Raw genomic sequence first — 25,819 nt, 5'->3', positions numbered from 1 at the left:
AAGTAACACCTTAAATAAACAGAATGAATGCAGAGGAACTGAGGGCAAAACACAGGATAATGAAACCACCTTTTCCAGAAAAAAGTCAGTCTTAGATTAGATCAAATATAAATGTGAGTTACTTAAATCACTGAACAGTTAGTAGGAATATTGTTAAGTTGCAGGTTGTAAAGAAGTTATTTCACAAAAAAACACAACTATTAAGTAACTTTGTACCTGTGACCCTCTATGCAATTTTCTTCAGAATATGTTTATTTTGGTTAGTTATTCAAATGATAAATGGTATCTTAGTGGAAGCAGTACATAAAGTAATCTACATTTTAATCACACTGAAAACAAATAATGGAGTGTGATAAGTATGATATGCGTCCATTAGACGTGCAGTTACCACATGCAAAAACGTCAGTGCAATGCAATACTCGTCATAAGAACATTACAGAAAAAAAAAAACAAAACACCCAGCAAAAACAATCCCCCAACCTTCTAACAAATATCACAGTTGCATGCAATAAACAAATCCATCTTATCTATTTAGAAGTACACGATTTATCAAGAACTATGTGCCTTCTGCAAGAGGCACATACTTGTGTTTTGCCTTATGACCAGTAGGGCATGTTGTAGTAGGACTGACATTTTGACAGTTCAGACAAATGTGTTGTCAGATTTTAAAATTCACTATTAATCCAAGTGAATTTCAATGCTCAGTCAACCTTTAAAAAAAAATATTAAATGTGAATAAATTTACCTGTCATACTTAAGGCCATTTTCTTTCACCTACAGCTATTAAAGATAAATGTCTTTAAGCAGGAGTTCTTACACCTTCTTTAAATATAAAATAACAGAAAATCATGATCTAAGTAATTTCAAAATCAGCCATTTGGAAATAGGAGGTAGGAAACACACTGTAGCTAATGGACTTTGAAACATAACCAAGACAAAGGCTGTAAACAAGATTTTTACACCTCTGAAGTAACAGTATTAAGTTTTCTACTTCAAAACTCCAGGGGACTGACATGTTCCCCACAATTCTAAGCAGGTACCCTTAAAAAAAAAAAAAAGTTTTTTGTACTAGTGGCTACCAAAAAAGGGCAGAAAATACAAGTGAAGTATCTGGCAAAAATTAGCGTTACATGGAATTTATGCCATTTAAAACTTCAAGAGATATATACAGCTATTCTAAGGAAAAATAAAATACAGCTTTCTAAAAGTCGCAAGATCATGGACTAAAGATGTTAAGTCATTATTCAGCTATGGTTTACTCAGCAAAATACAGGTAACTGTTTCCAAATACACTTATTTAAGCAAGCACATTTAACACTCCAACAGAAGCTACGCAACAGAAGTTAAACATAATTTAGTTGTACAGTATGTTAACAGTGGACAAATTCAGTATTAAGACTGACGTGCGAATATAGCTGCATTGCTCCCGTACAAATTATAGCATCTTCATTTCCTCTGCACAGCAAGAAATACTCTTGTAACTTTATGCTATATAAGAGCATTAGACATTCAGAAACATATTTCTGAGTGCTATAAAGTATATTCCTGAGGACATACTCTTAGCATTTAACAAGTATGAGGCAATTCTCTCAAGAGAATATCAAGTGTTGTGCAGTTAAAGAAGGAAACCAAATAAAAGTAAAAACACTAAGGAAAAAGAGTCTTTCAGCTGCACTGTTACTTTTCAAAAATTGCTAGTCTAATATTGCAGTTGTTTGGAAGTGTTACTATTTCCAAAACATTGGAGCTTGTCTACCTGCTAATGAGTAAACTGCCATCAGATATTGCACACATAAAATGAAAACAGTTCATAATCTGTACAAGATACTTTTTCAATGTTCTATTAAAATACTCTGAGAGAAACTAAAAATGAACATTTTACCTTGATTAAAGACGTGATCACAATTGCTCCAGCATTCACCATAGGGTTATGAGGCCTGTCTGTGAAAGAAAGTTTTCAATTACAAATATATCCCAAGACACATTTGTCAAACAAAACCAGGCAAGTGTTAAAGTGAAAATGGTAAATATTAATGCATGACTTAAAGCTATGATTATGGAATATAATCTTAAATTAAAAATACTGTAATCCAACATTATACACAATTTTTTGTAATTCTGAGCAAAGTATTTTACAGCTTAGAACAACTCAGCCTAATGCTACTTAACAGTCCAAGAAATTAATCAGTTTGACATCACTTCTTTTTGTGAAAATTTTCAATCCTCTCCAGTGTTCCAAGATTTGATCAATGCAACATTTGCAAATGGAACAACCCCTAAGGGAAATTCCAATTTTTCTCCAAGTTACCAAGTCTCAGTGATTTCAAAAGTGTTCAAACAAGTCCTTTAAAATAAAACAGAATTCCAGTTCTTGAATTTCCTTATTGCTGTACATAAATACAAAATCCTAATTCTTTTTAAGAATCAGAGGTTTCTATTGGCAGCTGCTGAAATACAAATAACAATTTACTCATCCTCACTAGAATTTAACTTACTTTATAATTGACTTGCATATACCTGCTACATTTAAGTTTTTCTTTTTATCATTAATCTCCATATTAAGAGTATTTTTGCATTCCCAGTCATTCTTGACTGCTCATGTGAATGAATCACCTTTTTTTTTTCCCCTCCTTTTTCCAAAAGCTTTCCTTATCAGCTGACTACTTTTCCCAAATACAAGTTTTCATTCATCAACATCTACCTCCTACAGTTTTGGGGTTTTTTTAAACTGACATTTTTGCTGTGCCTTCTAAGATGTTGATTTTTGAGGGTTCTGGTGTCTGAAAACCTCAACCAATTCTCAATACATTAATATTGTAACAGGTTTGAATTCTATTTATTTGCTCTTACTTTGCTTATCTCCAGATTTGAAAAAATATTAATTTAAAAAACCCACAGTGTTCACTATTTTTATATATAATACACACACACTAAAAGGAATTTGAGATGATTGCTTTTTGGAGATTAGTCTGATATTCACAGTACCTACACGCACACACACGAAAATTACACTGATCATGGTGTTAGCCATCTATGACTACCAGATAATCTCCAAAAACTAATCATCTCAAGTTCCTTTTAGTGTTTTTCAGAAAGTCAATATTAAAATGAACTTTTTAAAAAAATCAAGTTATTCTATTAGTGAAAACGTAGGACCAATACCTTCTGTCCAAAAAAGTGAAGCTCCCCTAAAACACAAACTTAATGTCTCTAATATTATTTTTAAAGTTGTTAGAGCCATTCCTTATCTTTCTGCAACAGACTCATGAATTGTTCTCATTTCATCTAATTGTACTTAAAATCCACCTATATCGAACGTCTCGTTCTACTCGTGTCAATAACGCAAGTAACCTGGGTCAAATATATTTGACTTTTGATTAAAACCAGATTCTAAGTAGCAAAAATGTAGCATTTCCATAGCTTCCTAACTCTGTCTCTCCTTTGGGACCAAAAACCTGAACACCAGTCAAAGATGTTACAAGTCAAATGACTATTCACAGCATCACAGACTGCTGGTCAGAAGGGACATCTGGAGGTCATCTCCTCCACCCTCCCACTCAAAGCAAGGCTATTGCCAAGGTTACCCGAGGTCAGTCATGCCTTTATTAGCTGAGTCTTGAAAACCTCCAAACATGGCAAATCCTCTACCTCTCTAGGCATCCTGTTCCTCCTAGATGACAAGTTTACCCTAACTTCCAACCTGCACCTCCCAAGCCACGGTGTGGGGTCACTGGCCCTCGTTCTTCACCTTTGCAATTCCTCTTGAAGAGTTTTAAGTCGCTCTCAGGGGAGCCCCTAACCTCCCCTTTCAACTGCTCCTTGGGAGTTATGTGCCCTGGACCCCACAGCACCTTGGCAGCCCTCCACTGAAGCCCTTTCCAGTTTTTCAATATTCTCCTTGAACTGGGGATCCCAACTCCAGACACATAGTCCATCACAACATTGGCCTCATGCATGATGAGAACACACTGTCACCCTCATTTCTTGCTTCACCCTTTTTTCTAGCTTCCTCTCATCAACATCAGGTATCATTCTAGTCCATAAACACATTAACAACTTAATCGTATACAACCCATTCTAAAAGTATTTTAATAAAGGTTTTGCTCTCGATTCTTCTGCACATCTCTATGGTTTCAATCTGCCACACAGTATAAGGCAAAAAAAAAAAAAGAAAAATCACAAACCCCACATCACATGTATATTTGAATAAAAAGGATGTGTAATGTTTATTTAGCATTCAGCAACTCAAAAGCTTATCAATGTGGTAAGTCCACACAATGGAATATAGCCTCAGAAATTCTATTGCATCTCATTTCCTTGAAGATGTCACCACTTAACTTCAATGTCACAAGGCATTCTTGGCTACCTTTTCCTCTACTCTGAAGATTCCTGTCTCTTGCCGCTTAACATCTCAAACTACATGTACCAGTTCTGGCCACTTTACAACCAACACACCACCATGTGCTGACCTCGCATGAAGAATGGCAAGAACCTTCTAGTGAAAGGAAACATGGACTTTTCTGAATGTGCTTCTGAAATGAAGTCGTGTTTTGTCCCCCCTTGACGAGTCAACAAGGAACAATCATTGTTGGAGCCTTAACAGCTATGGGGAGGTACAGCAGCGTGGCTTACCACACACTAATAAAAGCTCTTCTTTCAGGGTCTCTCCTACTGCTGCCTAACACCAGCACATCACAGAGCCAACTAGGACACCTTCCATTAATCCACCACTGCCTCTCCTAAGCAGAATAAACCCCATCAGGGTATCCAGGTCCCAGGAAAGCAATTTTCACTATTATCTATTAACTCTATCCCAGCCAAAACCAGGACATCTGGATAGCACCAGATAATGCTATCCAAACACTTCCCATACACAGATATCTGTAATTGACAGATAACCTTTCTATCTTGCCACAATAGCTACATGCTTCTTGAGAGGTGGTTGATGCATCAAGCCTGTCAGTGCTTAAGTGTTTAAGGGCATTTGGACAATGCCCTAATAATATGCTTTAACTTTTAGTCAGCCCTGAAACGATCAGGCAGTTGGACTAGACAATTGTTGTAGGTCCCTTCCAACAGAACTATTCTATCCTATTCTACAATGAAGAACCTCTCCACAGACTTAAGATATACCAGCCTTTTTTAAGGGCCAAGACACCTAAATAAAATCTTACATTCTGAAAGATTCCTGCTAATTTCAAAGAAGTGTCTTCCATTCCCGTCAATAATACTTCCATTCCCAGCTATTTTTTCCACCTCTTACGGATGTGTAGGTTCTGACGCTACATTAATTTTTAAGGAAAGTCATACATAAGTCTCCTCCTAAAGCGGCAGCAACTGCTGATTCACCTCACAGTGGGTGCCATCAGCAAGGGGATTCCACATTGTACAACAACAAGAAATGAAGATTGATACTATAATTGCAAGGAATGAAGATTGATACTATAATTGCAACAGTTTGCCAAAGAGGTGAACAAACTCATCTATTAATCTTTAGAAAGAGGTATCAAACTCTGCAAAGCTAACCGACACACATCACTAAAAACAAACACACATACATACACTCTCTATATATAATCAAGTAATAACAGCAATGATCTGCTCAGACTGCAAAAAAATCTTTTACGCAGCTTCTCTGAAAGTCTCTTATATTGCTCTATCATCTCATTATACTTTGGAGTAAATTCATGTTTTTATCCTTAATGAAAAGCACAAGTCATAATAACCCTTTGACTTTAACTGGGGTGCCCTGGTTAAGTCTAGCACTGATTCAACGATTTGCCTCTTCCATAACAACCCACCTAACAGCCTCTGAATAGTAAATATATTCTTCTCCAATACAGCGCTCTGTTTCTCCTGTGGAAAGGAGATACTTGTCTAGAACAGTCCTTTACATACAGAACTGCAATATATTTAACAGTTATATCTAAATTCAAAATAAAAGAAAATATAATTTATTTAGCTACCTAAAAATCCCTCCACTGGACATCACTATTGAATGGTGGAAAATATGTATTTTTTTAATACCTCAAAACTGCTTGACAATTAGCACGATTGCAACCTGCCATGCAATTATGCCATATGCAAACTAGACCTTTCCCCTAATAAGCTCAAATTACAGTGCTTTTCTTCTGCCAGTTCTTCTGACCTTTTTGGTCCATCATTGGCCTTAGGCTTTTCTCGTATGACTGGCTTGCAGTCTTTGAGCACAGAAAGCAAAGGTTGCCACACATACACAATACAGACATTTTAATACGCAGAACAGTTAATCATGGCAAATTCTTTCTGGAATGACATCAAAATGTGTTTGTCCAATACAAAAACTTAAAGAATTCCATCTTTAGTTAACAAAATCCTTCAGCAGAATAAACAATTTCCTGGCAATCCCTCATTCAATTACAATGCAACACTTATTACCGGACTAAGTTCTACAAACAACTATATTACTGGACTAATTCTACAAATAATTATCAACAAGAGAAGGTCCCAGGTATGGATGAGAGATATTAACTGCACATATATACAGGTATTGTCGGACATGTTGCATCATTACTCAATAGGCATGAAAAAACCCACAAACTGCTCAACGGCCATAAAAATTACTCCTGATGATGCCTATTTCAGACACATTTTACTATGTAAAATTCTTGATCTACTTCAGTCAACTACAATAATCTGTTTTTAATTAGCATGGGAATTGCTTTAGTCCTCCAGAAATCTGAATTGTTCAATAGGCCATATGTTCCCTTTGATAAAAAAAGTTTTAAAATTGAGTATTCACAAGGCTGCAGAAGTTTCCAGATTTCCGTTGCACAGTACAGTTCTTACTCAAAATGTACATGATTCTTAGTAACACTTTTGTTATAAGTTGGCATTTTTAGCTATGATTTAAAATTGTCCTGTAATATCCTCCATTCTTTCCAGCTTGAATCTCAATACTAGTAAACAAAGAAATGAAAGAACACCCCGTTTTAGGAATCTTTAATGTAGTAAGTGTAAAAAGTAGCTTCAGATGCATGTCTAACTAGTTTTCAAATACCGGCATATCACTTCATAAAATCCTGATTACAAACAGGAAATTCAACTATATCAGAATAATTAGAAACCAAATAGATTAAATATCTGTATTATATATATTTATTTTCAAATCTGATCTTCAAAGTAGTTATGTATGTTCAAACTGCCAAATACTCTGCATATCCACATTCCATACATCAATTTAAATCTACAACTAAAGTGTAATCCCTTCTTCCCTCCTCCTTCACTCACAGAAACTCAACTTCCCTTTCTCTCCCTGTAACTGAAATGTTCCTATTTGACTTCTACCTTCTGTTTTAGTCTTTGTTTAAGGACTGTAAAAATAAAAGGCTGTTCGGGTTAGTTCTAACACATTTTTCTCATGTCAGTTATATCAGCCACGCAAGCATGTACTTAAAATTTCCATCATGTGAATTAGTCCTCTCTATTAATTTCATGCACACTGGTCAAACTTTCAATAATCTCAATTCCTTTATTGCATAACAGTCTTATAAACACTCTTAAAGTCTAACAGTAACATAATAAGAAACCACAGCCTAACAATTAATCTTCTCTCATAGTTCAACTTTAAAAGTAGCAATAAAAAGAAGAAAATAACTACTAGACTTTCTGTCATTTCCTTAAAAATAAATAAATAAATAAAACAGAACACCTATATTGATCCAAAGGAAAAAATGGCCAATTTTGAGCACCATCAAAACTTTTTTTTATATGAAAACTTTCTTATGACACGAAAGGCAGTCTTCTTCACACTGTACGACATTGTATTTGGAAAAACTAGGAAAGCAAAAACAAGACAAAGCTTGACAAAATGCTTAATTCCCTCTTGGAGATACATACACATGTTGGTATTTCATTACCACTTACTAACATACAAAAAAAGAAGACATAAATTGTCAAGATCTATTTTATTTCTAAGTTTGCAATGATGATTTTAAGGTATGTACTAAATATAATTATGTATCATTTCTATATTAATAATATAGATATTTAAGTCAGAATTCAATGCAGTCCTTGATGAAAATATCATCCAAGCCTTATGCTGTTAATTAAATATTAATTGCAATACCATGGCAACAGAAACATTGTCTGTTCTCTTACAGAGAAGGATCTACTAGAAGAAACATTTGTTCTTCAGAGATAACAACCAGTATTTCCTCTAAGGCCACATGAGTCATCCTTCTCAGATTTTTGCCATAACGTTTTTAAAAACAACATTTTCATGCTTGAGAATTAATATAATATAAAAAAGATATGATCTAGATAAGTACTGTATGAGAAATTCTTGCTAAAGCACTCCTGACACAGGAAAAAAAAAAAAAATAAAAACATTGTTTTGAATCAGTAGCCAAATTCAGTTTAGAATAATCTGTGGGAAGATGTGTTCAATTTTGCCTTCTGGAAACTAGCCAGCGCTGGCCTTTGGCACCAGCACCTGCTTCTCAGAGGGCTGAGAAGGGAAGTGATATACATGTTTCTTAAAATCAATTTAACATCTTTGATTCTTTCATTTTACAGAAGGCATGATTAAGGAACACTTGCTACCAACTCAACTAAATAAATATACGTTTCAAATACCTGCATTATCAAAATTCTTTGTTTTTTCCTACAGCTGGATACTAGCAAATAGAACAGAAGTGATAAAGCATCTTTTACTAGCATTCTAAATTAGGCAAAAGCGAGTGACAAAGGATAAGCCTACCTTGCTGATGGCAAAATATTTTGGGACACTGCCTAATAATAAGACTTAAGAGGATACAGTAAAATGAAAAGACTGAAAAAGCTATGTAGCTTGTTTTATAATTTTCTAAAATGGAGTATTTGCATTATTAAATATTATATATCTCTTACCATCTTCATTCAGGAACAATTTGTTGAATCTTAATCCACTAGGCTCTTTACCAACATATCTGTGCACATACTCTGTGCCAAGATCATTAACAGCAATAGCATATTTCAAAGGCTTTACACAGGACTGCAGACAAAATGGAACTTTGGTATCGCCAACAGAATGCCTGGGAAAAACACAGATGAAGAGGTTTGAAATTTCCTGTTTGCCAGCTGTGGCAAGTAGTGTGTTAAATGCTTCATTTATTCTTCAACCTACTACTAGGACTATTAACAAAAACACCCAAAAAACCAACAGCATATTATTATTATTATTATGTCTCATTTTGAAGAACAGAACAAAAAGATTTAGAGGTTTTAACAATTGCCTCCATAAGCTAAGCATAACAAAGTCATTTGCTGGCGATTGCTGCAGATGTAACAAAATAAAAGCAAGTTCAGAAATGGGTTTGTACCAGAGCAAAAAATCACCTCAGAGCTCTGTTACCACACTTACCCTACTCAATTGCAAACCACATACTCAGAAGGGTATGATCTGAATACAGGCACTATACATATTTATGTCTATATGAAAAAAAGATGTGATCCGATTCAGTTTTGGAATTTAAGGGCAATAATTATATAGCTGTATTTACATTCCCTTTGATAATGGCATAGGTATTTTACTACAATTATTAGATGTTATCTTTTGGAAAGTTTACTGTCAACATCTAAGTCAGACTGCATCGAAGAAAAATCAGAAGTGTATTTGCTTCTTTTCTTTGCAGAAAATGTGAGAAGATTTCAGAGAAACTCACAAAGCCATTTTGGCATTATAAAAACTAACATTACACAACATTAAACGTTACAAAAATTAGCATTATAAAAACTTTCATTAGTACGTGTTATAATCTCCAAAACAAAGCAAAATGCTAATTTAAAATATTCAAAAAGGAGAACATGTTTACTTTTAAAACTGTTTTACTATGAATAAATTATAATTCAGACACTTAAGCAGGGAGCTGAAAAATACTTCAACTCACAGCTCTTCCTCTAGAGATTATAGAGCATATGGCTAATAAGAAACAAGCATACAGATCATCACATTAAAATGATCCCCAATCCACAGTCACCATAAGCAAGTCTGATGCTCTCTCAAGAATGCCCCATTCACTTGGGACACACCAAATACCTAAAAATTATGGCACTCAGAATATGCAGTATGACTATATCAAACTGCAGAACATCAGAGACATGCAAGCTGATGAGCATCTCACATTGTCTAGTCCCAAAGGTGGGCACAGAATAGTTCACCTTACTTCTCAGCTAGATGGTGCGAGATGCTCTTTTACATTTGGGCTCATAACTGCCTCTGCTACACTGAGTCACTATTCAATAAAAGTAAAATCACTCTAGCTATATCTAAGACACCCTTATATCTATATACACCCTTACAGGAGAAAGCTTAATAAACCTGAAAAGCAAAATCATGTTAAGTTCTGTCCAGTTTCCAGATCTTCATTTTCTTTTTAAAGAACATGGATCTAAATTGTTTCAGTGATGTATAGTGATCATATAATAACGCTCCAGTAAGAACATTAAAAGTTAGTTCCTTTTCTACATTTTAAGTACATCATGACTTGCAGAAAAAATAACATAGCTCGAGGCATGGGTACTATTAGACAAAGCTCTTCAACTTCGTAAGCATTGTCTCTATCTTGTCCTTCGATTATCGCTGGAATTACCCACAACTTCATTACTGTGTTTGGATCATAAGCACAATATAATCTAGCTTTAAATATAGTATTTACAAATACTGTTTAAACAATATTTTATAATAATAGCAAAATAATTCAGCTTCAACAGAGAAGTTGAAAAAATGTTAAGAAAGACGACCAAGTGGATTTCACTACTTAAACAACTCCAGTAAAGCTTTTTCTTTATTAAACCATGAGATATCATGAAGTGCTGTATATCATAGAATCGTAGAATATCTCAAGTTGGAAGGGACCAGTAAGGATCATCGAGTCCAACTCCCTGCTCCTCACAATGTCAGATAGTTTAAATAATTGAAACAGTAAAATCTAGAAGTTAGAATATACCTCTGTCCATCCACTGTGCAAAGCGACACACCCCACAAATCAGGGCTGAACTTGGCCAGTTGTGGAATATAGTCAGCAACCTATAACGACGTGAAATACACACAGAGATATTACAACATCCAAAATATTTAACTATATGTTAACATATGTTAATTAAAATAAATGCCAGCGGAAAAGATACACAAGTTACAACTGAATTATTCCACTAATAATCACCTAGTATATCTAAAAGTTCATTAAAAATATTATATTCACTAGATCATTACCAAATAAAATATTTTTTCAATGAAAATACAAACTTCAGCACATGTTCTATGTTACAGCACGTTTAGCATTTTCGTATCATATAAAACTTTAGCTCGTAACAAAGTTTGGGGCTTTTCAATTTATTTATTGAAAATAAGCACCAGAATAAACTTTAATTACTAACATAGGTATGGTGTTAACAACTATTTCTGTCACACAACCCAGTCAGTTGTGTAGAATAGCATGATCCTTTTATAGACTAAGTTTAGTCTGACAAATTACATAGCAGTTTTATAGTTCATGTAAAATAAAGAACAACACTATTTTCTCTTTTTAACCTCAAAACTGTTTAAGATCGTTAGAGGTAAGGAGCTTTATTTCTAACGCAGTTTAGAAGTTGCAGACATAATTGAACTTCCAAAACTGTTTTATCGAATTATCAGTTTAACATTTTGCTAAAAAAGTTAAGAAAAATCTGTCTACTTAAATATATTTGGTTAATATCAAAAAATCTGTAGAAGTTTGAAGCTGAATTTACAAACAGGTTACCTTTCCTCCAGATTGTTTTTTAGCACTTTCATATAACTCATCAATATGTGAAGTAAATGACATAAAATCTGGAATGACAAACTTCCTCCTGAAAGCTTGAGTAAGCAACACAATATTACTTTGTACACACCTGTAAAAAGTTAAAGAAGTTTATTAGTATTTTGACAAAGTACTGTCAAAAAGCCTACTTAAGCAGCAATTACATGCTATTCAAATAAGGACCATCAGTCCCTTGAAGTTATATGCCTACAAGAACAGGTCTTTACTAGAAAGACTATTCAATTTTCCACTCCATAAGTTATAAATAATTTTAAAAATATATTTAAAATGGTTTCATCGCATTTGCTTTTATGCCTTTTTATTTAAAGCCCTTACTTGAAGTTTCAACTGTAAGGTTGTACTGCAAGGTACTATCAATTTGCCTTCAAGCAGCATCTAAGCTTGCAAAAGGGATCTAAGCCACTCATTTCTCAGGATCAAGACGTTTGACAGCCACCTAACCCAGCTCTTGTCCTAAGTGCTAATTTCAGAGTTAGATCGGACTTCTGAGGTTCAGGATTGGTTTCTCTCACTTCCAACTGGTTTCACCATGAACTGAACAAAAACCCTGCCAATGACCAAACTGGAATGAGTTTCCACTCTAGTAAGAACAAAACCCTGTGGAAGTACTCAATAACATCTTCTAAACTAAACAAAAGTTAACAGTGAGCAGTACTGCAAGTCTCTTGCTTCAAACTATCACCAGTTAAGGAATCTTTGCTGCCTTTTAACCCACAATACATTATCGCCCACACCCTCTGAACATCAGCCCATCTGGTACGTTTAAAAAAAACTGATGAGGTAAAAAGGAAAGGACTTATCTAGGAGAAACAGACAGAAGGGAAGGATCAAAACACAAGCTGAGACATGCTGCTTAAAGTGGTGTGCCTGTGGGTGGGGAGTGAGCAGGAGTGGGAACTGGGAGCCATTATCACGTCAGTTGAAATATGACCTGATAGAGGGTATTAACAGTCCTATCCCAGTGCAGGGAAGAGAAAGGAAGGTTTAACACCAAACAATTTCGTTAACGTGTTCATACTATGCAGAAACAAACTGTTAATTCAGGCAAAGGGAAAGCTAGGAACATCTAGGACCGTATTACAAATGAGCACATATCCTTCCAATGAAGACTTACTCAGAAAAGTAAAAAAAAATTAATTTTTAGGGAAATACTTGCACTTGGAATAGATTCTTCCAATAATTCTACTATTAAAAGTCATTATCAGTTCAAAATGAAGTTGCATGAAGACCAGTGAACAGACAGGATTATCTTCCCTTTGAATCCCCCTCTCGTTTTTTTAAAGCTTCAGCTTGAACTCCTTTGTACTTAGGAGACTTTATCTCAAATTCAACTGACAACCATTTCAATGCTGGTAGGTGCTACACTCCAAGAGTGAAAGAAAAACAGTAGAGAAGTTTCCATTGTACACATTGGCATCTTAAGAATTGCTCTGTCTGTAATAAGCTGCTTTGTTAGTCTATGTTAAAATAGCAATTGAGTTGGTTTTGTTTTATTTTGTCATGTTTATCCACTCCTTTTTTACATATCTTGCAAAAAATCCTGTTCAATTTTGTTCCCAGCAGCCTCCAGTTACAGTTACCTACTCCAGCTGCAACAACCCCGCTTCAAAGTAATTAATAAGTTATGGCAGATATGTGTGCAGAAGGAATAACAACCTTCAGATGCACTTCTACATTGTTTGAATCACCTGGACAGCATTAAGCACCCTTATAAGAAAAAAAAATTTGAAGTTCACCTAAACCTTTTAGAACAACTCAAGAATACAAAGTGTGGAAAACAACAAGAAGGCAGTATGCACTGAAATACAGTCCTCTGACACCACATTATGTTTCTGAAACAGGAAGGGTATTTATACACTTACCAATTCACACCAAGTCTAGGATGCTCACTTCAATAATTCAATCACTTTAAGCTAGAGATTGAAACTCACTGCAGAAATAGCTATGCTGGTTAAGGGCATTACCTATTTCTGCAAGAAGTTACTGTCCCCAGACTTCTGACGAGGTCAGTGTCTGGGTATTTATCCTGGTAACCTTAACCAGGATAGGTTAAGGTTACCTATCCTTAACCCAGGCAAATCATATGAATTCACAGACATTAAATATGGGGGTTCAATTAATGGGTATTCGGAACAACTACTGCATGGACAAAATGACAGGTATCTTAGTAAGCTCCAATTAACATGGCAGTAATATTTGCAGTCAACAGAGGACACTAGCCTTGACAGCCTCTAATATTCTGCAACTGACATCTCCTCCCCACCAGAGTTTCTAACTACTTTATGTTCCAGGTAACCCTCCGGAGACGAATGGTCTGAGGCTCAGGAGAAGTGGAGCAGTAGAAAAAGATCGCAGGGAGGAATGTAAGTAAATGAATGTATTGATAAATAAAAATCTTTCTACAGTCAAATTTTATGAACGTAGCCCTTATCCCCCACATACTTTAGCAGCGTTCAAAATAAGTACACTAAAAACTTCCCACCTCAAATTCTTCCATTTCTCGAAACTTTATAATCTCACCCCAAAAAATTCTGTCTTGCCAAATCCCAATCCAAGCACTTCTTCCCCCATTTTAAAACACACCTTTTCAAACTATAAAACTTCCCTGATGCATCCTAATCTTCCTAACCCAAATGTAAGTCTTATGATTTGTAACAACTTTCAGTGACTTGTATAACCTGAAAGTAACAGTTTGGGGGTTTTTTTTGGAAACTGAATCTTTGGTCTCTAGCATAAAGTTAGGATTATTTTGTTTCCTTTATCATACAACTTGCTACATTTATCCATTCTTTTTCAAGTTCTGGCTCGAATTGCTTGATATTGCTTCCCTACACAAAGTAGACATCTGCTAAAACCACAGTCTGAACTCCCACCAGTTCTGAAGAACTGTTAGGCTATCTATATAGCTGAATGGACACCTTTTTTTCCTGTTTAAAAAGCTACAGTATAAGCATTACAGAAAGGAATGTGAAACTCCATTTCCAACTAGCAAGACTAGGTCTGTAGAAGTGTTCGATATATTTAGACATTTTAGAAAAAAAAGTGACATTATTTTGACAAATGAGGTATTAATACTATAACAGAGCGGAAGTCCTCTACATCTTCTGTCAAAAGTTTTCTAATTGCTCAAACAAATAGGATTAAAGCATTTATTAATACCTGGGTTAAGCATATCTAAAATTAAAGTTTTCCTCAGGATTTGCTACCTAGATTGAGAGAGCAGCAGAGCCACTCAGAAGCAAATAGATAACCCGGTTTGAGATCCAGCAACAGATTGTCAGGTTTATGCTTAGAACATAACATACCCAGATTGCTGCTTCCTACCCATAGATCAAAGGAGATTTGGCTAGCAAGACCACAGTTCTAGGTCAATAAAGCGGGACAGACCGCACCTTGTGACAAAGGCTAAATCTACAAAGCCAAGTAAGTTATTCTGAAAAAGAACCGAGTTTAAACCTCAGAGTTATAACTGTTACTCAGGAGCTATCATCTCATTCAAGTGTACACCATTCTCAAAATAACTCAATTCTGATTGCCTCATGCCTTTCCTTCCCCCACCCCCATCATTGACCAAAATATCGTTAGTTAAGAAACAGGGCTTTCTTCAAGTCTTCTATTTTTCTGTTAGGAACGACCTGTGAGTTAAAGAAAAGCTAAGACTGGTAGGAGGATTTCTTACAAAGATTATCAGAAATTTTTCTACAAATTAGTTACAATGTCATAGAAACAGATCTAAAAATAGGATATGTCAAAATGTACACACTTCATGAGGAAGACTAGAGTGTACAATCTTCCGTATTTGTTAAGTTTCCTAAGTTTCATCTAACAATAGTTGGATAGTACTACTACTACTTAAGTAGTAGTACCATAGCTAGTGTACCAAAAAAAAGAAAAAATTCACACAGCAAGCTAACTAGCATGTTGCGCTGCTTTCAGTAAGCAGGCTGTTCTCAGCAAGGTATCATTCATGCTACAAAGACCACGTGTTATGCTATATAGATGCAACACAAACAACTAATTCAAGAAATTTGTCAAGCACTCTCTGAAATGTGCACCACTGAAGCCTTCAATTCAAGAAACTCTGGAGATGAAAGATTAAAAACCCAATTTGTTCTGCCCGTAACATGGAGATTTTTTCCAAGTTTTTATTTAAGTGGAGAGCACTGTAAAGCCAAAAATCTTCAAAATAAGGCAAGTTTAGTCAAATTGGAGTCTAATGTTTAGAACCACTAAAGAGGTGTTGAAACTCCTGTTACAAAGATGGACAGTACAGATGCATGAGCTAAAATGTTTTACAGGTAATTTCTACTGGACTTGATTGATTTAGTCAAGCTTATGCTATCACTACTCCACGTCACTTATCCTTGATACTTTATTTGATCTAGCAGCTTTGGATTCAAATTCAACAGGAGAATTACACCACTGACTTTTACGTTTAGGGAACTGAAGCTTCAAAGTCCTGAGGTAAGTACAGCTGAGTAGATACATTATTATACTTCACACTTTAAACACCCAGAGAAGAACAAAAAAAAAAAATGGGAACCGTGTACGAGTCTCCATACAGCAAATGCAGTGTGCCTAGGAGGAACAGATAACTGAAGTTTGGGTGTTTTTAATTTATAAAAAAGGTTAACACCTGCTGCTGCAAAGGAAAATCTGCTACGTGAAAAGAGAATCACCTTTCCACCCTCTGTATAGTCTTCATGCTCAACACTCTTCCTACACAAGAAGCAAGCAACCATGTAAGCTTTCCACAAATTATCATAGTAACAACCACTCCCCTAACACTGAGGATCAAAGCCTAGAGATAAAACATAGAACATGGGCTAATCTTCAGCCCTCTAATTAGCAATCACTTGTCTTTTTTTAATATAGAGTCCTTGCCTAAAACATAATTCATAGTTTACTATTACAAACAAGCCTTCTAGTAAAAATGTAATGCATAATAGCAAAAGCATTTCCTTTCCAATCCAACCATGCACCCAGGAAGGTTTCTGACTCTGTAACAATATTGAGTTTTTACTGTGCTGACAAATAACCAGTGAAGACCTGGTCTTGAACTTAAATATCAGGAATAAAGTTAGTCCATGTTGTACCTTTAAGTAGTATCCCACATTTGATTATGGAGTTGACTGATTTGTTATTTTGTCACACACACAATATTCATTTTTTCTCAGTGTACTTCCAAATATGTTTCTATATATTAAAAATATATATAACATACATACTTTATATTTACATAAACTATGTAAATATATAATATAGTATAAACATATACTGTATACTATGTGGTTTATATATTTATAGGTATATAATACATATACACAATTATATATGTAAACACAACTTTTTTTATACACATATATATTTTAAATTGTAACTGAGAGGAAATAGCACTAAACAGCCTTAGTTCACAAATTAAAAAAAATGCTACAGAACAACAAAAATGAACCAATTTTGACAAAAGTACAGTCTTCATGAAAGAAGCAAGTTTTAGATATTATGTCATTTAACCCTCTGAGCCTCTAAACTTCCAATCTTTTGGCACACAAAACTATAAGTAGGGGAGCAAAGGAGCGTGCTTGGAATGAACTGAAGACAACCTGAACAGTGCTTATATTGTTCAGCTAACTGACCACAGACTTTTCTTAAAAAAAAAAGTATCACTAAAATATGGCATGTAAATCTTTTCCAAAACAGACCAAAGCAGTGTCTACAGTCCTAACTGCTCTCATCTCTACATATCTTGCAATTTACCTTCACTATTTTTTGTATACTCACTTTTAGAATGAACTACATACATACTCTGAACACCTCACTACACAGAAGCAGCATCCTGAACTTCAGATTAAAAACTGATGATACAGTGAGAGAGAAGTTTTATGTACTCATACTGAATATTTCATGCTGCATCAATTAATTTATTTGGCATCTGACCGAGAGTTGCAGTATGGGGTCAGATACACATGCAGACAACACTGATATATTAAACTCGTTTACTCTCTTGCGGAGATCATCACACAATCTGTCTGCTGCACGAAACCAGAGAACAAACTCATATGAAAATAGCATCAGTAGGACTGTGTGTTTGACTCCCTTTGCTAATTACACATAGATTTATATACCTTATGTCCCCCCTAAGACAACAGTCAGTAACACACACATTCATTCAGGATCATAGTCACATTATTGACAGAAAGTTTACTTTTTAAAAAGGTCTTTGTCCAGCATAACACCATCTGAAGTTGTTTGAAGGGTCAGTCTTAACATATCCATGCACTCTTTCAATCGGGGATCAGATGTACGTAATCCTGTAGATTTGAGTGCCTATTACAATAAAACAATAATTACTAAAATGAAAAAATATGCTATTACAATCAAGTTCTCTACTGCTCAGACTTATTTATCAAGATAAGAGACATCTGCCACTGCGTTATCAACACAGAGACATTTTGACACCTTATTGATCCTTTTGCCAGTTCAGCTGTGTCTAACGTCAAAGGATTAATGTCATTTGAAATCCACAGTGGTCCAACTACATTTTACACAAGTGCAAATGCTACCCAGCCCTGCCATAGACACAGATGCTTTCAAGCATACTATTTTGCACAGCAGAGAAGTGAACAACAATACTAGCACACTCATTCTCTTACTTAATTACAGAAACAGTGTTGGGGGTGGGGGGGGAAATATAGTTACATTCCTTGCTGCAGCTAAACATGTATAACAGAAATTCTTTGCTTTGTATTCTTGCATTTAGAATGTTAAATAAAACTTGTAGTAGTTAGCTTTCATACAGCACTCTGGAACAGTAAACTTACAGTTATGAATTTATGAACTGGTATTCTTTCTTGTCCTTCTGCAATAGTATAGAAAAGTAGATCTTCTAAGCTAGGAAGGAGACCTTGCTTCATTTTACTGAAAAAAAGAAAAAAAAAAGACGACACATGCATAGATTAGTTTAGTGCATATTTTTATTTATACACATTTTTGCATTGCTCACAAGGAAACACATTTCCACTACCAATATAACTGCTATCATTAATTTCAAAGAACGCTTTTATCAGTGAAGACAAAGCTTAATTCAGCTTTAAGTAGGAAAAAAATGGTAATATCAAAAATAGCATACATATACTTTACGGAACAAACATTTTTAACTGCAACATAGTCATGTTTCTACTGACATACCTTTATTGCTAAGATTATATTTCGAAATTTTTTGGAGCAGATTCATCACGTTTCCCTCTTCTTGATGTTACAGAGGATAGACATGTTACTTGCACAGAGGATAAAGTATTTATGACTCGAAGACCTACATGCCTCACAACAAAGCTGAAAGAGCAGACTGACCCAATGGTTCCACAGGCGAGAGAAAGTAAAGAGATGATGAATGTGTATTATTTTCTTCAAAATAGTCCTGTTTTTAGGAACTCCTAGAAAGAGTCCTAAAGCCCTTGTCCTCCTAGAAGCTTACGTAAGCCACATCAGTTACAGTGAAAGCAAGCAAAGCCATTCCCAGCATAATACAGTAACCCGAACCAGCTCAGGCACCAGAAGCAGTTAACTCCCATCGTGCATGCCTAAGCAAAGTTAACATGCAGTGTAGATACATCTTTAATGGTCACTATGTTTTATCAATGTAAATACACTGGCTCTCCGAGTATTCCATGTGTTAACTATTTTACTCTGAGATATGCTTCCTGTATGCCTGTGGTTTCTTTTGTAACTTACATCTCCATTTTAAGTGAAATGTGAAGGAAACCTACCAGATTAAGCATCAAGAGTCCTTCCAAGAGAGAAAGCTCTAATACTGTCAGCTTTCCCTCAAAGCCTTTGGAAGTTCTCTAAAAGGTTTAACCTCAGAGTTTTGCTTTTCCTTGATATTCCGAAGTACCCTGCAGCAGGCAGGAGCCCAAGCCTGTACTCAGTTCTTTATGCTTCCCCTCTAAGTACAGCATCATAGCATACAGCTGGAATGTACACTTCCAAACTGCTAGAGGCAGTGATAGCAAAGGGCTTTGGATCAATTCTTTTAGTCCCCTGAAGTGCTTAGGTTTGTTTCTAGACCAAGTCAGTTTGGAGAAAGCCAATGTTGTGATGTTCAACAAGCAAAAATAAAGAAAAACAAAACAGTTCTCTAGTAAACATAGACATAAACTAACTAAAATGCAGAGTATGCAGTCTTACATTAATTTAGCCACCAATTTTAAGGCTCAATCTTATAATCTAATAATAATGGCAATACTTCGTTACTTACTGTAATATATAAAAGTTACTGCCTGAAACTAGAATGTTCAGTGGCAATTTATCTATTTCTATACATGTATGCACATGCGTACAAAAAGCAGGCCTAAATTCTAGTCATGAAAGTTTTCACAAGACTAGTAATTCTTTGAATATCAGTACTCGGGGTTATAACTACAAAAATAAAATACTACAACTAAGCACAGAACCTAGATAGGCCAATGCAATCTTACAGACTGACGTTAATGCTCCCTCCTCTCCCAATACTAGCTTACTCTAGCTCAACAGCAGGTCAGATTTATGATTATTTTTAATAAAAATCTGACTGTATCCAAATGCTCTTTTACATTTAAGACAACCTTTAGATTGCACTCGCCTCCCTCCTTTCCTCATAACTAGCAGTGAAAGCCAGCAATAAAAATCTCACTTCTCATTTTCCGATTTATTTAAAACACCACACTTGCACACTAAGAACAGAAGACAGCTTTGTAAGCCAACAGAACTTTCCTTGTCTTCCAGTCTGGATTTTTTTTTTTTAAATGATGCTGGCTGACTAATGCACAGACAGGCTGGCAATTCAACCAAGACAAACGCTTACAACTACCTCAAGCAAATTACTGAACACCCTTTTTCCTAAAGAAAATTCAAGTCTTCCACACAGCACGTTGCTCTTTCAATCTTTTGAGAACAGTTATGTCCAGTCAAGCCAACAGAACCAAACTACTAACGTATCAATTAAAGCTTCATCCTATATCTGCATCCTAACTCTGCAGCTACGTACTTTTTTTTTTTAAAGCTATGCTGAGTTACATAGTCTACACCCCTACATTTCCCTCATTTACACAGAGCATTTAACTAAGCTCCCCAAAGCATCGACATTTCATGTTTTAAAGAACATCTCTGCTACGAGACTCGTTACTGGATTGCTGAAGGTCTGACAGAGGAAACTCCCATATTTCACTTTGACCAAACAAGCCGGCAAACACACTGAGAAATTTTAACTGATAACCTATTTAATTACAAGTTTCTGAGCTATTACTCAGAGTTTCACAGCTGTTCCAAACGTGGGATTTCTATCTGGAAGGGTGCAGAAAAAAACTTCAGACATTTGACCAAGATTTTTATCTGCCTCTCTAAGATTTTCATCTATTAAAGAGATGTACACCTTTCGCAGCATAAATTCTCTCTTGACATAGTTTCCATATCATTCACATCTGCTGCTGTTCAATATTAGGTCAGTCAGCCTAATTTAACAATGGATCTGCACTGCCTGCCAAAGCAAAGAGGATGGCATTCAATATATTTACAGAAAATTGCTCGTTGTCAAATAGTCCATCTTTTGATAAAGTTTATCAGCTAAATAGAGGTGGAAAGGCTTGCTCTGCAGTTTATCAGGTCAGTGATGTCAGTAACTAATGTTTGCTTAACGTAAAAGCTATGTTTTGGCACCGTGAGCACACTTAGCAAGATAGTGCTGTTCAGCACACGTTGTAAAGAGCTGTTTTTCAAGTTAGGGAACTTGCAATTTCCACAGTCAAATTAAAGTGGAAATTCCAGTTTATTCCATTTCATGAATAATGACTTTTGATACTTATTTCCCTTTTTTGGGGAAAAAAAAAAAAATTAAGCACCAGACTATTACACGATTAGACTTCTTCAGTGGTACTCTAACCTGTGGACTAGAATACTGGCAGATGCTCCACACTGCTCTTTAAATATAAAGAAAAACAGAATGCAGGAATTCCAAGCACAAGGACTTTGCAGTCCATATCCTTCCTTCCTTCTTTCAGCTCTTCCTTTTGCATCAGTACGATGCTTATACCAGATTCCACAGAGGATTTCATTTTAACTAAAGCTGAATTATAATTTCTACAATATAAAAGAGATTAAATTTCAAATGCAGTGAAACATTCCTACTTTGTACTTCAAGATGTAACTGGCAAAATGCAGACCAGGATTTATAGAACAAACAAAGATATGATACTGCTAATAATAGTATCAGGCTCATCATTAACCGTAAGACATCAGTCAAATATATGAGGTCACACAACTGAAAACTGCAAGGGCTGCAACCCGCAGTTGGTAGCCTCTCTATCTAAAATAGGCATCCTGAAGAAGTTGTCACAATACTACAGATAACTGACCTCCAACTAAAGGTATAAACACCTGTCAAGTCACTAAATAACTAATTTCTGTCCACTTGCATAGTTAAGACACCGATACCATTAACAGTGGTGGGTAACCATTTACCTGAGAACTTACCAAGATTCAGACAAAACTACGTACTTATAAACTTAGACCAAAGATGGACATGTTTTAGTAGATGTCAAAGTATTTATACTAAAAACAAGAACTGTTGCTTCAAAATCTTAGCCTCTAAGGAAGTTATGAAACATCTAATGAAAACGCACTTCTAACAGTTTCTTGCATCTGCAATTATTAGATCCACACTCTGACGGAAGTAACAGTGAGATGAACCACTGCCTGGTTACTATACAGTTATTCCTCTGGAATCCGGCCTGGGTGCAAAAGCAAAATGAATTTTAAAAGGTATCTCCAGAATTCATCCCTGTCCTTAAAAAGGAGCGCTACCACTCCCTTGTCATTTTAAGAAAAAAAAACAAACACTTGCATTAACCATTTTGCTATATTCCATATACTAGTACCCATCACTATTGCAATTTAGCTATACTTTAAAAATCAGAGTTGCTCACATTTTGCTCTTCCCTCTCACCTTAATCAAGGCTTTTGTAATTTACAAATAGCTTATACTAAGTTAAACTGTTTGATCCTACTACTGCCCAGCATAAGATGTAAGAAGAACGATGCGCGCTTATACTGAAAGTAAAAGTGAACAATGCACAGTTATATTGAAAGTAGAAGTAAACACTGTTAAATATTATACAAGTTTATCATTTCTGACTGTACTAGGTTATTGTGTTTTAATTATTTAGGTATGAACATAGATACGATTGCATTTTAATCAACAGCCTTCATTAATCAAAATTACTGGTCTATGATCACTCTCAGTTTAAGCTCAAATATTTTTTCCTTTCCAAAACATATTAAGTTTCAGGTGGATACACAGAGTGAAGGCTGGATAGCAGGGATAAGGAGGTGGTGGAAGACGTTTAAGAAAAAATGCACAAGGGGATCTGGTTATGCAATGGGATACTAGTTATTTCATCAGCCACAGACCTCATAATTTATTACCTCTATGATCAACTGTTCTAAATCTCTGTACAGTCTTTGCACAAAACATTTTAGGTTTTCACTTGCAACTCCTACTCTCTGTATACAAGGACTGTTAAGCAAGCAAGCAAACAAGCAAGAAAATCTTAGTGCTGTCTTTTGACATTGGAGGTTATTCCAGTATCCTAGGGCCATGACCTTACAACCAAATAGAAAAAAAAAATAATCCCCCAAAACAAACAAAAGAAAGTGTAAAAATGACTATCATCTTCCCAGTTGGGTCCACAAACCACCTGGCAAACACAACTCAAATGTTATATACTGCTGGATGGCAAAGCGCTGGAATCAGCAGAACACACAGACTGCACTGACTTAGCCCAGTCGTCAATTTAGTCCAGAAACCTGTCTTTTGAAGAACTTCACTTTTCTTCTGAATCCTGCACTCTGTCTCAATATAGCAATGATTTCCACATGTAAAGTACCATTTACAAATGCTTAAGGAAGATTTTCATAATTCTGCATTAAGAAAAGTAAGAATGAAAGTATCCAGCAGCCTGGCTAATGTGCCACCAGGAAGTCCTGCACAACCTGAAGTGAAAAGAAACTGTTTCCAGCTTTTTCCTTGTTCATAACTATATGCTATATGTTTTACATAATTGTTCCTTGTCCATTTTGCAGTAAGGCTCAAAGAACAAGCATCTGACTTTCAAACACACCCTTTTGTCAAAAGTCAAAAATTATTAAAAGCGTGTAACCGGTTTGTGATGACAGAGCTTTACCAGACATATCAGAAATTATAGGATTTCCCTAAATGATGCTAGCTGTAGGAAGCTGTTATAAAAGCTCAGTTTAAGAAAATGTTACCTCTTTAATAAATCACCTTTTCAACATCCTCAAAAACCCCTCACAGTTGTCATACTGGTTTTTCCTAAGTTTTTAATGTCTGTATTTCTCATTGAAAATGGAAGTACAACCCTTATAAACCACACCTGCTTGAGCCACAGCTAAGTAATGTTTGTTCCAAAACATTACGTACAGAGCTAATTCAAAGAGGAGACTTCATACATGTTGAACAATAGTATAAATATAATAATAATACAAATATGATTGTGTATTATATTGTATACAGTTACATAACCTGACACGCATGCATTTTTAAGGTGTTTGACAGCAGAAATTATAAGTGATGCCTTTAAAGAAGACTATATCCTATTGAAACAAAAGGCTTGAACCAAGCTGAGCAGCCAAGACATTTGGTGGGAGAAAGGGGAGAAGAACAAGAAGATAGCTTCCTTCCCCACCTGCCATGTTGAAGGAGTACAAGTTCATGCTAAAAAAAAAAAAAAAAAACACCAAACCAAAAACTGCAACTCAAAAGCAGAACTCTTAACTAGCTAAGGGCTGAAGCCTTCCCGACTGGCCTTGTGGAATCTTTTCCAGACTTCTTCTTAGCATTAGGCTAACAAAGACTTTGCTCAGTGTTAAAACAAGGTACTCCTTTCTTGGCCTTATTTCCTCTGTCTTTCGCTTTTTTCATCTAGGTAATAAGCATAGCAAAGCCTGGGAAAGCAGCTTGGTTTTAGATTTAGTTATGCCACCCCATAAGCGGCACAAAGAATACATATGGGCTGCCTACAGAAAAGCCAAGGAGCATGTTCCAAACACACACAAAGGAGATGGGTCTTCATGGGCTTGCAGTTAAGCTGTCAAACTTCTCATAAAAGGCTATCAGAGATACTAAGTGTACCTAGGTTCAATCAAGCAACGGCAAACTGTCAGATGGGGGGGAGGAAATGAACAAGACTTTTTCAAGACCCACATAATGCTGAGGACTAACAGAGCAGAGTGCTAAGGAGAACTATCAATTCATTTATCTCATCATTATACTCTATCCCCAGTATCCACTACTGGACACAAACTGGAGCTGATACACCTGTTTCTGACCAATTCTTTCAAGAATATTTCAGGTTCTAAGTGAAAGAATATTAACTTCATAAACATATACAGTCCTATCATTCTATTACCTGCATGTACCTTTGTCACTTAGGGACAAATCAGGACCTCTTGGCACAGGGACACGTTCTGCAGCACCTATGAACATCTGTACGCACCACTAACCGGTGGTAACATCTATCCCTAACTGCACTACACGCAGACATGGAAGAGAGTGCTACAAAACTTCCAAGGCAGAACCATACACCACGTACGTTGCCTTTAATAATTAATGTAAGATGACACAGCTTTCACTTCTCTCGGAAAGTATTTTATGCAGGTAGCAGCGCTAGAAAAAACACACTAATGCACGCAGTCTCCTCTGAGCCAAAACACAGGCACACCCCGCACAGCCTTACGTGGGAGTGACCCCAAGCCAAGAGGAAGCTCAAGGCGTGGACGGGACACCAAGCAGCGGTGAGGGCAGCCCCGAGAGGCACACACACTCCCCACGCCACGCGTCCGCGCTTCCTTCCCCCTTCCGTGACCCGCGGGACCCCACCGGGCTGCGCAGCCCCGCACCACGGCGCGGGGCGGGGGCCCCGAGCACCCACCCGGAGGTACGCGGC

General features: G+C 36.0%; 1 protein-coding gene across 1 annotated transcript in view; it reads right to left on the bottom strand.

Annotated features, from left to right (window-relative positions):
- Positions 1-25,819, bottom strand: part of GLS (glutaminase) — an 88,104-nt gene that overhangs the window by 41,512 nt on the left and 20,773 nt on the right. The window contains 6 exon segments of the mRNA XM_009277164.2: positions 1,865-1,941; positions 8,890-9,053; positions 10,968-11,047; positions 11,763-11,892; positions 18,028-18,149; positions 18,644-18,740. Of these exon segments, the coding sequence (XP_009275439.2) occupies positions 1,865-1,941; positions 8,890-9,053; positions 10,968-11,047; positions 11,763-11,892; positions 18,028-18,149; positions 18,644-18,740 (670 nt within the window).

This window comes from Aptenodytes forsteri, unplaced genomic scaffold, assembly GCF_000699145.1.
Source record: "Aptenodytes forsteri isolate BGI_AS27 unplaced genomic scaffold, ASM69914v1 Scaffold145, whole genome shotgun sequence".
Lineage (NCBI taxonomy): Eukaryota > Metazoa > Chordata > Aves > Sphenisciformes > Spheniscidae > Aptenodytes > Aptenodytes forsteri.
Note: the sequence above shows the minus strand (reverse complement) of the source record. Positions and strands in the feature narration are given on the sequence as shown.